Raw genomic sequence first — 13,660 nt, forward strand, 5'->3', positions numbered from 1 at the left:
TAAGATTAGAAGATGAGAAATTAGCAGAATGTTTACTAGAGTTATTCAATATTGGCACCTGGAATGCTGATAATGGTACTTTTAAACCAGGATATCTCACTGAAATAGAGAAATTGATGGTTGAAAAAAATTCATGAGTACAATCTTAAAGCTCAACCACACAAAATTTAGAGTTAAATTATTGAAGAAGCAATACAATGCAATAGCTAAAATGTTACGTCCAAATTGTAGTGGCTTCGGATGGAATGATAAAGAGAAGTTCATAGAAGTAGAAAAAGATATATTTGATGCATGGGTAAAGGTAAATGTAGAACTGTTTATTATTAATGCAATATTATTATTAATGTAATATTATCATATTATTGTCAAATTTTATTAAAATAAACTTATATTGTTTCCATTGAGTCATCCAACTGCAAAAGGATTTGGGAAAAAGACCATTCTTCAAACAATTACCTATTATTTTTGTAAAAGATATGGCTAAGATTTAGTGCAGAAGGTCCAACTGATTTTGTCTGAAGCAGTGGAATAAGAAATGGGCAAGAATGAAGTTTGCATAGAAGGAGATAGTTTTACATACCTGATCCACCCATAGTTGGAGGTGAAGAACCAATAAATACACAATCTACCACATATACATCGAATAGATCCAATAAGAAAAGAGTAAAGTCGGGATTTATTGGTAGTAGTAGTGAATGATCTTGAGAATATTATAAGTAATCATCTTACAAATGCTAATGAAACTAGTCAAGAGATTGCTTCATTTTATCGACTGTAGCTGAAAGAGAGTGTTTACAAGAGAAGAATGTCAGAATCCGTTAGTTAGTGAAATTAAAAAGGTGGATGGATTGAATATTCAATAAAGAGTTCAAGCTGATAAGATTATCACCAAAGATCAATCACAGATTGATTACTTCTTTAATCTTCCACATGAAGAAATGTATGAATTTCTAATGAAGGTTTTGCAAGAAGACGTTAATCCTTAGTCTTTGTGAATAGTGTTGAGGGTGGTCCTATAAGAAGATATAGATGGATTGAATAATATTGATATGAGACTTTATAACATGTTATTTACGGGCATTTATATTTTTTGTGCCCTTATTAGATGATGTAGTATCCTTATATTTTGTTAGCATATTACTGACATGGTATGGGTTGATATTTATATTTCTTGTGCCCTAACATGATGTATTATCCTTATTCTGGGTTAGCATGTTATTACATGCTATGGATTGACATTTATATTTTTTGTGCCCTATCTGATGATATGTTATCCTTGAATTTGGATGTTATTGATATGCTATAGGACGTTCATATTTTTTGGGCTTTTTCAAATGATTAAATATCCTCATTTTGAATGACCATTTAACAGTATCTTGTGTAAAAATCAAATGTCAATTGTTGTGTCGTGGATAAACTCACTACCTTGAAAGCAAGATCGACGTGACCTTGGTGCTAAATCGCCAAAGCCGATTGCTCCCCAAGGTGAACATAACTCCCAATCTTTGACGTGCACTCGTAGGAGAACAGATAGAAATCGATGGAAAAAATGCTTAAAAAACAGTGGATCTCGAGAAAAAAAAAGTGAAGAAGAGAGACAAAATATTCTCTCTTTTTTCAAAATTAAGAGCACTTTTAAGGAAAAATAATTGAAGAATTAAATCAAAACCATTTTAGAATTAATTTTTCTAAAATTAATTTTTGGAATTAATTTAAATAAATGGTAATAAAACCGTTGAAATAACTAAGGAGAAAGATATTGAAAATTAATTCATTTTTCATTTTTCTTTTGTTATGGGCCAAAAGCCCAAAGTCATTCCCAACTTCTTGAATTTGTGTGTGGTACACTATGAAAATGAAACTACGAGGAAGATGGTTATTAAATAATATTTAAAATTAAATAATGTAAGTTAATTCATTTAAAATTAACTAAGTAAATTAACCTAAATTAATTATTTAAAATCAATTTAGGAAAGATCATTTTGATTAATTTTATCCATAATAATTGCATAAAATTGTTGAAAGTGATCACATAAACTAAACAAAAAAATCATTCGTTTATGTTGAACAAATATGTCATTCAATATTTTAATCTTTTAGTTTACATTAAAACTTGACTTCGACTTTATCTTAAATTTTTGTAAGTTTAGCTTTAATCTTACATTCTAACTCAATTCATTTGGTCAATTTTCTTTCTGAATTTTAAATTTCATATTTAGTTACACTCGTATATGAAAAATTGTACATATTTAAAGATGACAATCTCAAATTTTACTTATATATTGACATTAATATTCACCGATAAAATCAGTTGCAATACCTACTAATTTATAACGAGTGATTAATCAAATTAAAAATTTAGGGATGCAGATGTAATTAATTTCATAGTTGAGTAATTAAATGGCTTAGGAAAAGAGTGATTTATTAAATTAAAATTCTATAGGGGTAATTTTTCTCTTTCTTTTTCTTTGATAAAGGAACAGAACAGTGAACAAAATCAGAATTTAGAACCTTGTACGACGTCGTTTAGATTATAAAACGACGAAAATAACAGCCAAAGTTGCAGCCCATAATAAAAGGAAACCGAAATCCCCAAAGAAAAAGAAACCGTCATTTTTTCTTACCTTTTTAGGCCTCCTTTTGTTGTTATTTTAATGTCTTAATTTTTATTTCTTTTGTTTTTAGTCCCTCATCTTTCTCTTATTTTTTTTTAATTTCTTCTCTTATTAAAAATCAGTAATTTCTTCTATACAATTTAACAAACTCGAAACATAAACTTACACGATTAAATATTACACATTAAAGTGAACTTAACTTTTTTTTAAGCAATCTCTCATCCTTTCATTATTGTACTAATAAAAAATGTGATTATTACAAATTTAGTAATTTAAAAGGGATATTTATATTACCAATGTTGTTTTTAGTTCAATAATTATATGTTTTGAATCGAACCATCAAGTTTTAAGATACTAATTGGTACCTTATCCACTAAACTATGTTTAAATTGACTATTGATATTTTAATTGGTTGGGTTATAGCAAGTTCCAATTTGTTTATTTACCACAAAATATACGTTCTAATTACTTTCTTTAAATGATTGTTTTTTGCTAATGATATATATAACAACATAGAAAATTTAGTGACTTAATTACAAATTTTAGTCTTGATTTCTCAAATTTTATAAAATTGACGAATCAACTAGATACAAAATCAAAAGTTTAGAGTTTTATTAACCATAAAATTCAATTTTATATTTAAAATGTCAATCAATATAAAAAAAAAAAACATGAAATCTGTCTGAAATCTAATTAGACACAAAAGTAAGAATTTTAAAACTTACTAGAGACCAATTTAAAAGTTGAAAAACTAAGACCTCATTTGGTAACCATTTCGTTTTTTGTTTTTGATTTTATAAAAATTAAGTGTATGTCCTCTCCATTTCTCACATTCATTTGCATCTTTCTTAAATATAATTATTGAAATCTTAGTCAAATTTTAAAAACATAAAGAACTTTTGAATAACTACTTTGTTTGGTTTTCAAATTTTGATTTGACTTTTTAAACCATTGATAAATAGTAGATAATATAAAAAGAAATTTGGAAATGAAAGCAGTGTTTATAAGCTTATTTTTTAGAAACGAAAACTAAAAACCAAATGAATACTAAACGGGTCAAACAAACACAAAACTCATAGTTTGGAGATTGAACTTGTAATTTAACTTAATTTAATATACATAATTAAAAGGGAGAGTTTTGGAGGGACGAAAATAAAAAAAAAGTTAAAACAAGGGACTCATTAGAAAATTCAGAAAAATATGAAATATATATTAAACTAAAAAAAAACTTGAAAACTGAAAATTAGCAAATTACAACAACTCGAAAACAGCGAGCTGCCCTATTTTATTATAAATTCGTCAAAAACCAAAGCAAAAAAAGAGAAAAAAAATAATAATTAGAACAAAAATCCATCTCTCTCTCTCTCTCTCTCTCTCTCCAGAAATGGTTGCCTCGACAGCCCTGAACTGCAAAATCCCCACCATTTCACCGTCGTCTTCCCATTCTAATACCAAGATTTCTTCTTCCAACTCTCGCTTTCCGGTCCATTTCCGGCGAGTTTTGTCCAACCCATCACCGGTTTTCCGGTCAAACGCCATCTCCTGTACTTTAACTCGGGAGCCGTCTCTGGCAATGGAGGACAAACTCCACGATTTGAATCTGGAACAGAGACCCGATTCATTTGGGCATTTTGGGCGTTTTGGGGGAAAGTATGTCCCCGAGACCCTAATGCATGCCCTCACCGAGCTTGAAACTGCTTTCCATTCCCTTGCTGGGGACCAAGAATTTCAGGTTTGAGGGAATTTTTGTCTTGTTTTGTGACCCGTTTTCGTTTATGATTCTTTGTTTTTGTATTTTTTTTTATAGAGGAAGTTTAATTTACTGATTTTTCGGTTTTTGTTTCACTCACCTAATTTTGTTCTGTTTGAGGATGTTGAATCTCAAGAATGCTTATTTGGTTTTAAGTGGATTTAAGTTGAAATGATTTCTCAATCGACTGCTTTTGCTGGAAATTGAGTTCAATGGACGCTATTTGTTGCTTGAGGAGACAAGGAATCCTATCTAGGAATGGAGTTTATTGATGGATATAATTCTTTTTGCTATTGGTCTCAATTGGTAAATTAGTCGTTTGAGGATTTAGAATCTTGTGAATGCTTGTTGTTTGAGTTTAGTCGTATTTGTGTTTGGTAGATTTAAATGAAAATGATTTCTAAATTAAATAATTTGGCTGGGAATGAAGTGAATTTATTGACAGAAGTGAGTTTCAATGTAGTGTGGTTCATAGAGAAATGTGGATTTTTATATGGTCCTTTCTTAAAAGTTGAGTTTTTTTTTTTCCTTCTTTTTGACCCTTTGGTAAACTTTAGGAATTGAATATTTTTTTGGTAGAATAAACTTAAAGAGTGTATGTGCATTCTGACATGGTCCTTTCTTAACTATTGAATTGGTTTTTCTTTGACTCGTTGATAAACATAACCAATTGAATATTTTTTGGTAGAATATCACGTGTTTAATTGTTCTTCCTTTTTATGCTTTATATGACTCGTACTTTCAACTTCATATCTTCGAAGACCACTAATTAAGGTATTGTGCTATCAGTCCAAAGCTTCATTTCAGAATTACGTAATGTGACACCGTTTATTGACACATGCTTTCTTGAAATTGGAAGTGGAAAAGTGGGAATTTTACATTCGTTAGCTACAGTTACATAATAAAACTATCACATAGGTAGATGTTATTTTCAAAGAGAAGAAGGCTTAGAGACGGTTATTAATTCCATTGCAAAGTTCATGATTTTTGAAATTCAGTAGTTTCTCAATAGGAAATACAAAGTAGTACTTGTTATTCTTTTCACCCTCTCTTTATAATAATTGACTTTAATCATCAGAAAGAGCTGGATGGTATTTTGAGAGACTACGTGGGGAGAGAGAGCCCTCTATACTTTGCAGAGAGGCTGACTGAGCACTACAGACGTCCCAATGGTGAGGGGCCTCATATTTTCCTAAAGAGGGAAGACCTTAACCACACAGGGGCTCACAAAATTAACAATGCTGTTGCCCAAGCTTTGCTTGCTAAGCGTTTGGGAAAGAAACGGATTATAGCTGAAACAGGCGCAGGTCAGCATGGAGTTGCAACTGCAACTGTTTGTGCTAGGTTTGGACTAGAATGTATCATCTACATGGGTGCCCAAGATATGGACAGACAAGCTCTCAATGTGTTCAGAATGCGGCTTCTTGGGGCTGAGGTTTGTCCATTATAATTTTGGTTGTTTTCTTCCATTATTAATCTGCAGCCTTTGATTTGGAGGACTGTAATTTCATCATCCAAACTGTTATGATCAATTTGAACTTTCAAAACTGTGAATATCTTATTTTGTTAGAGAATTAGGGTCCTCAACACACCAGGAGTTTAATCTTATTTGTTCCCCTGGCTGAATGTTCACTTTTGCATATTTTAGATCCCTCCGATAACGTTTGTATTTATTACCCAATTGATATGTTGCTCTACTACATAGTCGGACATTCTGTTTGGTTATTCTCCTTTTTCATTGCTAGTTAGCACTCCCTGAACTTATGGATGTAACTTTCTCTGATTTGTATCCTTACTATGAATATGATTTGAAGTGCAGCTTATTCGGTCAAGCAAGCTGTATGGCATGTAATATAATTTGTCTTCTATTCTTTCCATCATTGTTTGTAGAGATAGTTTTGCAATATGGTGACAGTGTTTATACTTTTTCCAAGTCTTTTCATGAATCAGCATCTCGAAATATAAGGTTTATCTTATTAGGTGTGATCCATAGTTGGTACTCATCCTAGGTGTTTCTGTTGATGCCCTATATTTCTTGTGCTACAGCTGAAAATGAATAATCAAATTATAAATTACACTCACTTTGCAGGTTAGGCCAGTTCATTCTGGTACTGCCACTCTAAAGGATGCTACTTCAGAAGCTATAAGGGACTGGGTGACTAATGTGGAGACTACCCATTATATCTTAGGATCTGTTGCTGGGCCCCACCCGTATCCCATGATGGTGAGAGATTTTCATGCTGTGATTGGTAAAGAAACTAGAAAACAGGCCTTGGAGAAGTGGGGAGGGACGCCAGATGTTCTAGTAGCATGTGTTGGAGGAGGTTCTAATGCTATGGGACTATTTCATGAGTTTGTCAATGACGAAGATGTTCGGTTGGTTGGTGTGGAGGCTGCAGGTTTTGGCTTGGATAGTGGTAAGCATGCAGCCACTCTAACCAAAGGGGAAGTTGGGGTTCTACATGGAGCTATGAGTTATTTACTACAGGATGATGATGGACAAATAATTGAGCCTCACTCGATCAGTGCAGGGTATGGGATATATACAAGTTTCTCTTTATGATAAGGTTAGCTTGTTGTTCCAATCTTGCACCTGTCAAATTTAATGCATGTTTTCTTCTTCATGGTCTGCAGTTTGGATTACCCTGGGGTTGGACCAGAGCATAGTTATTTGAAAGATCTAGGCCGAGCTGAGTACCACAGTGTCACTGATGATGAAGCACTGGAAGGTACTGGATTGCAATATGTTCGTTTCTTGGTTTTTTTTTTTTTTTTTTTTTTTTTTTTGTTAGATATGTCATCCATCTTTTGAAAAGTTCTCTTTTTATTCTAAAATGACAAATGTTTTGATACTTATCTACTACAATCACTTTACTGTGCTCTGTTAAATATTTTTCTCTCTTTCCTATCTCACCCACCTTTTTAGGTGGAAACTGCTATGCATTCGTTTCATCTATTACCAATCTTGTAAACTGTGCATTGGCAAATAACTAAATCATGATCAAATATCACGGTTCTTTTTTAGGTTCCTGATGAGAAATTGTCTGTTCTAAATTTTAAATAAATTATAATAAATTAGTTTGACACAAGACCTATCTGTTACCATAATCTGAGCTCTGTTTCACCCAGTGATTCTCTGATCATTAATCTACTGCAGAGTCTTGATCTTGATAGTGGAGTTGTTGGTCTTGGGGGAGGTTTCTCTTCCTTGTATTTGTCTCTTGATTAATTTTAATTGTCATCTTAAATCACTATGAACTGTTGTTTTGGAAACTTGTACATCCGATTGGAACTTGATCTCTGTCCAAGTTGATGGTTGTGAAGCTAGCTTTCACCATTTCTGGTTGCTTCTTATTCTTCTGATCATTAGAGGCTAAATTCCCAATCTGGCTTGTGACTGCAGCTTTCAAGAGATTGTCACGATTAGAGGGCATAATCCCAGCTTTGGAGACATCTCATGCTCTGGCTTATCTTGAGAAGTTGTGCCCGACCCTCCCAGACGGAGCAAAGGTCGTCCTTAACTGCAGTGGCAGAGGGGATAAGGATGTCCAGACAGCAATCAAATATTTGCAAGTTTGACACATCACTATGGCTGCCATTACTAGTAAAACTAAAGGTCATTTTCCCTTCTTGGTAGAAGCTTCGTCTGAATTGAATTGTTTTCCAATATGTTGAGATCCGAGCTTGAAGACAATAAAGCATACATTACAAAACAAAGTTTCTTTTCCTTTCCTTTTTTTTTTTTTTTTTTAATTTCTTTCTTTTAGAAAAACTATATGTTGTATTTATACAAGTAAAGTTTGGATTTTGGTACAGATTCTGGCAAAAAGAAAAGTCTGACCTTGTGAGGATAGCTTTTACTATTTCTTGATCTTATTAGATATTTGACTTGCGGTTTTAATGAATATGAGTTTGTATCATGGTGTTTGGACTGTAACAAAAGAATAAGTTGGACAAACAGTGTAATTTGTGTTTGGACTAATATGTTGTATAGAAAGTGGGCTCTACAAACCTAGTTCCATAATATATGATCTTAACAAATCTCAGGGTTTGTTTAGATCGAGTTTGGGACAAGTAGTGAAGTTGCTAATTATGAGAAGTTGTAAATTCTTGAAGCCTACAGTATAAAGAGTTAATAGGGCACAAAAATTGATATTTTTTAGTTGTAGAGTCACAAATTCTTTGGGCTAAATAAGGAGTAAAGTTCACAACTCTATGTTTTCTAACTCCTAAACTTCTTGGTGCAAATCTCCCTAAGTATGTAAGTATTTTCAAATGAAAAAAAAAATATTAGTGTTTTTAAGCACTCGGAATGTCAATACGATTGAGAATATTTGGGCCACACAATTTGAATGATTCTACCTTAGATTGTTTGGTCAATTTTCATTTGCTAAAGGGCAAATACACCCCAATCCTTTCAATTGTGCGAAGACCAAAACCATATTCTTTCAAAAAAAAAATTTCAAAAGTTACAATATTATTCTGGTCTCTCTTTCAAACCTATCTTTGACATAGAAATCTATTAGAATGATGGTAAAACACCGACAATAACCTAGAGGCTAGAGCGAAAATTAAAACCTGAAATATTTAAAGTTACCATCACAATCATTCCACGGCTCATTTGGTTAAAGGTCAGTAAGAGAGTGAATATTTTGAAACAGAGGACGAGTTCGTAAATATCCAAACAACACAGCACACACGTGTGAGCAAAATCAATCACAAAGAGAGATTTGAGAGTTGATAGAAAAGACATGAAAAAGGAGCAGCGAGTGGACAAGTTGGAGGGGAATAATCCAAAGAAGATGCTTGTCAACACACCAACTACCACCATGTGAAACTTTTAAAGCAAAGGAAGAGAGGTCCACATAATAATTTATGATTCATAATCAAATAGGCAAAGGAGACAAAAGACAAGGTGTTCTCTTGTCATTATTATATATTAAAAACCATTTCCCTCCTTCCATTCCTTCAAACCCCCTTTTCTTCCTTCCTCATCTTCTCAAACAAAGAAGCTGCAACAAAATGCTTAATAACTTACTTAACCCACCCATATAGAAACTTATAAATTTAAACATTATTTATATCTACAACAAGAGAGCTGCTTGCTCCTGCTTCATTACAATAAAAATTTTGAGTCTTAAATATTCCGAAACGACCTCATTGGCTTCTCTTTCTTCGCCTTCTTTGTTGCTTTTTTCCCTTTTCTTTTTTGCCTCAAATGTACTATGAGACATACCTCCCTCTCCGATACATTAATGCTACATTATCGTAAACCTAAATTTGTGGTTCGTTTCTTCTCTCTTCATTGCTTTGCCTGCAAACAGAGGAAAAGATTTGGTCAACAAATTCTGTTGATTGTGAAAGTTTGTCTCTCATTAATGCATTCAATCTGATGTAAAGATTATCAAAGATGCTCGAGAATATTAAGGGAAATATAAACGTTCTTTTCAAGGAGGGAAGAAAAAGAAATGTCAACAAAATTTGTTCCTGTACCCTGTAAAGGAAAAAATAGAAAACCGATTTTCGACATTTACATTTCCAAGTCAGCATTCAAGAAATTGTGCGACAAACAATGAGGTCAGAATTCTAATATCTTGTGACCAGAGTGCATATCATAGATTTGGCAGTTCTGTTTCTATATCTTTTTACCCCTAATTCTTTTTCTTTGTTTTATTTATATTTTTTATTGGGGGCTTTGACATGGGAATAATGTGAACACATAAACCTTATCTTATCCTAACACAAGTATGGACCAATAGGTTATCTTCAAGACCCATACTAATATGATGAGATGATATATTTACTAAAGAACCAAGAAGAAGAACCAAGGAGGAGCAAATTCGAAGAACAAGGAATCACCTGCGAGTATATGAAGGTTCCAAGAACTGCAATGGCAGCTCCGAGAGCATTGACTGGCTGCACAGGTGTGCGGAAGATGATGATGGAAGAAACTATGACCGATATACGTTTCATGGTATTTCCAATGCTAAACGTCAAGGGAGAAATCTCATCCAAGGACATGTAAGACACCTGATTATAGAGATGGTAGAATATACTTTGCGCTGCAACCCACCTATATTTTTTCCCATGTAGTTACAAAATTATGTTAACAGCAAACAATCGATACAATAAGCATTATTTTAGGCTCAAACCAGCAATACAAGATTCAATCATATGACAAACATCATGCAACTTGCTTAATTATAAAGTTGAATAACAAGAAAATAATATTCCTATTTCAAGCTCATTCTACAAATCCATGTTACTACTTAAGAAGTAGCCAAAAAGATTACCAAGCTTATTATGAGATTTCGCATAAAATCCATTTTTTTGTCCTGAAACTAGAAGTGGTATCTGGTTTAATCTAGTTAGGTGTTTAAACAATCATTTCTAGAAATTATTGTTTGAACCGTCAGGATGCTCCCCCGCATGAAATTGACAGAAGGACACTTTCTATTTCAGTTCCCAAGTATGCAAATCCCATAAGCAAGACATTCCCAATATTAATCAGGATGGTTTTACTTTAATTAAGTACAGAGCTCAATAATATCATGTTAATATATTGCTTTAATCAGACAGAAGAATCATCAAACGGGCAATCAGATATGGAGAAAACATGAATAAAGTGGATTAATCATTAGCTGATAACTTCCCAATCGATGCCAAGAAACGAATATGTTAATAAAATTACCAAACAAAATGAGGTCCAATTTGAGAAACTGCCGTTTGCCATCCAGCAGCCCACAATTGTGGTCCTTCCACGGCAAATGCAAATGGTGTCAAGAGTAACAGAGACAAAATCGATAAACATGCATAGTAGTTCATCCCGCTAACAGATTTTCCCTTCATGCCCCTCTTCGAAAATATGTTGCGGAATACAAATGCCAAGTTTGATATCATGGCACCCATGAAACCTGAAGCGATAAAACCATAGGAAAGCAATTATATTAGAATTTATATAAGAACACTGTAGAGGGACAGCATTTATTCCAAAGCAAGCCAATGTCAGCAAAACATAAAACTACAAACAAGTATTAAAATATTGCAGTAATGTCTCAACTTGAAGTTTAGAGAGACAAAGCAGACTAAAGATAAGGAATGTAAACTACTTGTACATTAGTGAATGGTTAGCATGATACACAATAATCTTGAAAAGAACAACAATATTAGAGATCAGAGTTCCTAAAATTGCAAATAACTATACTTTTTATAATGGAAGGTTGAATTCAGTTACCCGTCATATTGAAGTTGAGCTCGGTCACAGCAGCGAGAGCACACCCACCGATGATCGGGAGGAGCGACAAGTAGACAGGAAGCGGGAAGGTCTCACCCAACAAGAACCTCGAAACCAATACGCTAAAAGCAGGTTCACCACTCTTGATGATGTGAGTGAATGAAACTGCAACCTTTGACATACTCACGGTTGCAGCAACATGTCCAATTGTATGGGCAACAGCAACCTTGAAACAAACAATAACATCAACATCAATAGATACAAACATTCAAGTTATCTAAACAAAGAAACTCATTAAAAAAAGGATAATTCAAATAAATTAGAACTCAGAGAATCTTTATTCTATCCTTAACACGAAAGAATGACAAGAAGAAATTAAAAGTTCTATGTCAAACTTAAAATTTCGATTGTGTAGTGATATTTTCAACTATACTAGGTTTATTTTTCCATCACAATTGCTTAATTTGGCTAGCTTTCCCTATCATCAGCTTTATCCTCAACCAAGAAGTGAAATTCAGTGGCTGAAAAATCAACCCATTCAAAAACCACAACATAACAAATAAGAAACTTCTATCTCTTTTGTCTTCTTTATGAAACAAACGTTTCCCTATCATAAAACCAAACAAATCCTAGTACAACTTACAGGGAACAAGGACTTCCAAAACTCCAAATCCGTTTTGGGAGCCTCGGCAATTCTCGTCATCCATGAGATCAACATGATCAGAGATCCGGCAGCAAGCGACAGAGTCGAGGTCAGCCATGGATATGGGTAAGCGTTCAACACTTTCTTGTTATAGATATTGAAAACCACGTTCAAAGCCCACCAAAGAGCGAAGTAGGATCCAATTTTCACCTTCTTCGCGGCCTCGGAAGGGACCTGGGTTTGCGGCAACTCAATGCTCGATTCGATTGGCTGCGATCTCTCAGCCTCGTAAGCTTCACATTTGATCAGATTAGCTTTACGAACCCCAAGTGATCCAAAATTCTCAAGCGTAGAAACATGTACAGCCTTATGAATAGAAACAGCCGAGTTTCGAGCTTTTTGCACTGGAAGAGGTGGAAGAAACGAGGATCGCTGAGAGGGAACGGAGATTTTGCTCCGAATAACACCATCAGAGCAATGGATGCCCCTAGAACATTGTTTCACAGCACAGATCATGGTAGAAATCCAACTGGGTATCACAAACTTCCAACAAATCAACGATTGAACTTCTGGGTTCGAGCAATAAGATCAACAAAACAAAGAGAGAGACCCAAAAAAAGGTTTCTCAAAGCTCAAAGAGCCGTGAAACGAACTGGTCTTTCACGACTCTAAAGGGACAAAGAAGCTACGACTTTCGAGCCCAACAAAAACCCCTTCAAAAAAGTGATCAAAACTGACCGACCCAGAAACAGAAATCAGGAGAAGAAACTATTTTTCAAAGGGAATTTTTTAAAGGGGATCAAATCAAATGAGACGGCGACAATCTTAAGGCTCCGAGGGAAAATTCAAGAATAGGGGGCTTTGGAAAATGGGTGGAATGGAATATTATTTGGAAAACCCACCAAAACTTTTCTTGTTTAGGAATGATGGGGTCAGTGGGGGAGCTGAGAAATAGGAAAATTTGAGAGGAATTCGTAATGGGGTTTGGATTTGGACTATGAAATGAGGAGAAGATTGGTTGCCATGTGATTTTAAGGATCATTTTCACGAGAAAAAGTGGTGGTTCAGTTTTTTTGGTATTGGAAAGTTGCCATGTAACCTTTGTAAGAATTGGAAACTTTGTATTTGGTATGATCAATCAGGGCTTCACCATGTAGTCATGTGCCCTCTTCCATGCTTGAATGATGTAATCTCCTCCTAGATCAAGAAAATACTTACGTAGATTTTCAATACCTTTCATTTTAATATATTTATATAAAAATGTGGGACGAGTATTATATCTAAGTCTTGTTACGCTTTAGATACATTTCATTTTGATCAAAGTAAGTTTAAGATTCATATGAAATTTTAAACAATCTCTTTTCAATAACTAATATAATGGTGGTTTTGTTGACATAAGTATAGCTTAATTTGTCTAA

General features: G+C 33.8%; 2 protein-coding genes across 2 annotated transcripts; one reads left to right on the forward strand and one right to left on the reverse strand.

The window, feature by feature from the left end:
* The first annotated feature begins 3,914 nt into the window (after positions 1-3,914).
* LOC120086861 (tryptophan synthase beta chain 1) lies at positions 3,915-8,285 on the forward strand. Its single transcript, XM_039043679.1, has 5 exons — positions 3,915-4,347; positions 5,444-5,800; positions 6,455-6,897; positions 7,000-7,094; positions 7,769-8,285. Exons 1-5 carry the CDS (start codon positions 4,000-4,002, stop codon positions 7,942-7,944), a joined length of 1,419 nt encoding a protein of 472 aa, XP_038899607.1. The 5' UTR covers positions 3,915-3,999; the 3' UTR covers positions 7,945-8,285.
* A 935-nt stretch (positions 8,286-9,220) lies between these two features.
* Positions 9,221-13,289, reverse strand: LOC120086348 (glucose-6-phosphate/phosphate translocator 2, chloroplastic-like). The gene is made up of 5 exons (XM_039042959.1): positions 12,243-13,289; positions 11,600-11,825; positions 11,057-11,279; positions 10,225-10,438; positions 9,221-9,679 (listed from the first exon to the last, which is right to left on the reverse strand). The coding sequence occupies exons 1-5, from the start codon at positions 12,756-12,758 to the stop codon at positions 9,668-9,670; spliced, it is 1,191 nt and encodes a 396-aa protein (XP_038898887.1). The 5' UTR covers positions 12,759-13,289; the 3' UTR covers positions 9,221-9,667.
* Between the last annotated feature and the right edge of the window lie 371 nt (positions 13,290-13,660).

The sequence above is a fragment of the Benincasa hispida genome, chromosome 9 (genome assembly GCF_009727055.1).
Source record: "Benincasa hispida cultivar B227 chromosome 9, ASM972705v1, whole genome shotgun sequence".
NCBI classification, from domain to species: domain Eukaryota; kingdom Viridiplantae; phylum Streptophyta; class Magnoliopsida; order Cucurbitales; family Cucurbitaceae; genus Benincasa; species Benincasa hispida.